Source organism: Salvelinus sp. IW2-2015, unplaced genomic scaffold (genome assembly GCF_002910315.2).
Source record: "Salvelinus sp. IW2-2015 unplaced genomic scaffold, ASM291031v2 Un_scaffold3095, whole genome shotgun sequence".
In the NCBI taxonomy this organism is placed as follows: domain Eukaryota; kingdom Metazoa; phylum Chordata; class Actinopteri; order Salmoniformes; family Salmonidae; genus Salvelinus; species Salvelinus sp. IW2-2015.
The window spans coordinates 66,026-70,112 of NW_019944386.1; the positions used below are offsets into that span (position 1 = coordinate 66,026).

Consider the following 4,087-nt stretch of genomic DNA (forward strand, 5'->3'; position numbering starts at 1 on the left):
GATTTTTTTTTTTAATTCCTCTCCCACAGTGAAGTACCTATGATAAAAATTACAGACCTCTACATGCTTTGTAAGTAGGAAAACTTGCAAAATCGCAGTGTATCAAATACTTGTTCTCCCCACTGTATGTATTTGTAATAATGACAATTACAACAATACTGAATGAACAATGAACACTTATTTTTAACTTAATATAATACATCAACAAAATCTATTTAGTCTCCAAAAAATAATGAAACCTGTTCAATTTGTTTAAATAATGCAAAACTAAGTTTTGCAGAAGAAAGTAAAAGTCAATATGTGCCATGTAAGAAAAGCAACTTTCAAGGTCCCCTAAGTTCCTTGCTCAGAACATGAGAACATATGAAAGCCGGTGGTTCTTTTTAACACGAGTCTTCAATATTCCCAGTCAGTTGCTGGTGCCTACCACCGCTCAGTCAGACTGCACTATCAAATCATAGACTTAATTATAATATAATAACACACAGAAATACAAGCCTTAGGTCATTAATATGGTCAAATCCGGAAACTATCATTTCGAAAACAAYACGTTTATTCTTTCAGTGAAATACGGAACCGTTCCGTATTTTATCTAACGGGTGGCATCCATAAGTCTAAATATTGCTGTTACATTGCACAAACTTAAATGTTATGTCATAATTACGTAAAATTCTGGCAAATTAGTTTGCAACGAGCCAGGCAGCCCAAACTGTTGCATATACCCTGACTCTGCGTGCAATGAACGCAAGAGAAGTGACACAATTTCCCTAGTTTAATATTGCCTTCTAACATGAATTTATTTGAACTAAATATGCAGGTTTAAACTCAATACACAGAAGTATATTTTTTTAAGAATGGCATTGATGTTTATGGTTAGGTACATTCGTGCAACGATTGTGCTTTTTTCAAAATGCGCTTTTGTTAAATCATCCCCCGTTTGGCGAAGTTGGCTGTCTTTGTTAGGAAGAAATGGTCTTCACACAGTTCGCAACGAGCCAGGCGGCCCAAACTGCTGCATATACCCTGACTCTGTTGCACAGAACGCAAGGGAAGTGACACAGTTTCCCTAGTTAAAAGAAATTCATGTTAGCAGGCAATATTAACTAAATATGCAGGTTTAAAAATATATACTTGTGTATTGATTTTAAGAAAGGCATTGATTGGTGCAACGACAGTCCTTTTTTTTGCGAATTCGCCTGTTAAATCATCACCCGTTTGGCGAAGTAGGCTGTGATTCGATGAGAAATTAACAGGCACCGCATCGATTATATGCAACGCAGGACACGCTAGATAAACTAGTCATATTATCAACCATGTGTAGTTAACTAGTGATTATGATTGATTGATTGTTTTTTATAAGATAAGTTTAAGGCTAGCTAGCAACTTACCTTGGCTCTTTGCTGCACTCGCATAACAGGTAGTCAGCCTGCCACGCAGGCTCCTCGTGGAGTACAATGTAATCGGCCATGATCGGTGTCCAAAAATACTGTTTACCGATTGTTATGAAAACTTGAAATCGTCCCTAATTAATCGGTCGACCTCTAGTTCTGACCAAGAAAAGGCTGTTATGAAAATATATATATATATATATATATATATGTTTTCTCAATTACATGTATTGCTAAAATAAAAGTTTTACGAAATATAGGCAGGCACCACGTTACTACAAGACAAAATGGCTGATGGTCTTGTACGTTTTAAAGCAAAGCTTTCTTTCATGGAATGGAATGTCTTTGTGTGTGTGTGGAAAATCCAATACTTTTTAAATCACATTATTGTGTAAACAATTCCTCTAAGAGTATAAATTAGGCTGTTTTGAAAAGGTTTGAATCCTAAGAAGCCTGCCTACATATTGTTCAGAGAACAATAGACCAACATAGCTACTGTAGTGCTGGAAAACCTTGGTAGAGCATGGGTGGAGCAGGTATCGTGGTGCTGTAAAACCTTGGTAGAGCATGGGTGGAGCAGGTATTGTGGTGCTCATGAATTTTCCATTCAGAACAATTCCTTCAGACCAATGCCTACTGCTCACTTAAAACACCGTGTTTTGTTGTTTTTAATAGGGAATATGGTACCGGTCAAATGTAGCACAAAAGTCTGCACTAGATAGGGAGTAGATTGCCATTGGGGATACAGCCCTACTCTTCCTTATCATTCATGTTACAGTTTGGGATGGCCCTTTTTTTGAAAAATCATAATAATCCTATGGTCCTCTAGCAGAACGCTCAACTCTCTTTATATAAGAGAACAGAGTTGAGCGTTTCTCAGCTAGTTGGTCCTCTGTGCCTAGAACCTGCAACACCAAGGGTCGTGGGTTCAATTCCCGCTGGTGCCAGCCATATGAAAAATGTATGCACGGATGACTGTAAGTCGTTTTTTTGATAAAAGCATCTCTTAGATGTTAACTGATATAATCCTGTATTTTTACCCAGCTCCTGGTTATTACTCCTCCACTGCCATGTCGTGAAAGACGGGGGGTGTGAACCCTTGACCCTGAGGCGACCAGGCTGTGATTTAAACCAGAGGAGGAGGAGGAGACAGACAGACATGCACCCGTACGGCTGTGAGGCAGAGACATCTCTTCAGGAGCTGTTTGATTTCTTCACTCGGTGTCTGCAGAATGGCGAGTGGGAGCTGGCTGAAGCCTGCGTGCCTCAGCTGTGTGACGCTGGAGGAGAGGTGTCACAACGGCTACGGGACATCATCAAGGCCATCATCACCTACCCTTACCTGCTAGAGTGAGTTAGGCTGCTTACCTGGAGGGAGGGGGGGGGGGAGAAATTATGGTACATTATTATTGATTAGCCAATATCAATTGCTTATATAATTATCTTTTGTGTGTATTGTAGATGGGAGAGTGTGGGCAGCCCTCACAAACTGGCCTGGCTTTGGCTCCAAGTCCTGGAGAAATGGACCAAAGAAGAGGTTTCTGTTTCAGTCAGGAGAGAACTAGAGATCCTACTGCTTCTAGAGGAGCTGGGAGACGAGGTGCCAGAGACCACGCTCAAGGTTTATACTTCTTATTTTCTAAAAATAGACAAGGACAACATTTTATATAGAGACCATAAAGTTAACTTCAACAATTACCGCTATTGATACAGAACCATAAGGTTAGTTTCAAGTTAATATTTTAGAGTAATTGGGAATGGGGGGGGGGGGAGAAAAGTTATTTGACAAATGTTGTTCTCATCCTCAGGAGCTCCACCAGGCCTTCCTAACCACCCAGTCGGAGGAGAGCAAGGGATCAGGGCTTCCAAGGGTATCACCAGGGACGGGCGATGCTCAGAGTCCAGGGATAGAGACCTGTCTCGAAGCCTTGTTGGACCAGAAGAGACCCAGAGTGGCCCAGGCTCTGGTTAGCTTCCTGGAGGACCACCCCAGGAGTGTTAATACAGGGAACCACATCCTACAGGTAGCTTTTAATTGTAATTGTTTTACACCCCCCTCCCCCCCTCCCGGGTTTATATAAAATGTATTTTTACTTCTATTAAAGGACACATTCATCAGATACCTGATGGAGAGAGTGGAGCATCTTGGTTCAGGCTCAGAGAAGATGGAGGGCTGGGCGGAGGAGATGTGTGTGGTCCTAGCCCTGATGCCCCTGAGGTCGGAGCGAGGTGGAGGAGGCGGGGGCCAGCTGGAGGCCCTGTGTGAGGCCCTGTGGAGGGCCAGAGACGGGCCCCTGAGAGAGGAGAGGGTCCTGAGCTCCCTGCTACGACCCCACTGCCACACCTTGCTKTCCCACTACTGCTCCACAGCCCTCAGGCTGCACAGAGACCGACTACTGAGAGAGACTCCCAGCATCCAGGGTGAGGATGGACTTTTACTTCCTTAACTTTACCTGAAACCTAAAAGGGGCAATCTAAAGTTCAAACAACAAGTGGTCTACCCACCATGTGGCAGAAGTAACCACTCTCAWATTCATAGACAAAGCTYTAGACACGAGGACTGACCATCCATGAGATCAACAGTATAGTTACGACCATGTTTTAAAACTATAATGTGTTTCTTTACAATTGCGTTGTTTACAAACAGTGGATCGAAAAGAAAAAAAACAAGCTTTATTGTCTCCCACGATGAAATCAGG

The 4,087-nt window shown here is 42.3% G+C and overlaps 1 protein-coding gene across 1 annotated transcript in view; it reads left to right on the top strand.

The window, feature by feature from the left end:
• Window positions 1-3,809, top strand: part of LOC112075333 (zinc finger FYVE domain-containing protein 26-like) — a gene marked incomplete at its 3' end in the record, with an annotated part of 26,413 nt that extends 22,604 nt beyond the window's left edge. The window contains exons 2-5 of the mRNA XM_024142344.1: window positions 2,433-2,738; window positions 2,850-3,009; window positions 3,197-3,412; window positions 3,494-3,809. Coding sequence (XP_023998112.1) covers window positions 2,548-2,738; window positions 2,850-3,009; window positions 3,197-3,412; window positions 3,494-3,809 — 883 coding nt within the window. The remainder of the gene's footprint in view (window positions 1-2,432; window positions 2,739-2,849; window positions 3,010-3,196; window positions 3,413-3,493) is intronic.
• Window positions 3,810-4,087: the final 278 nt, after the last annotated feature.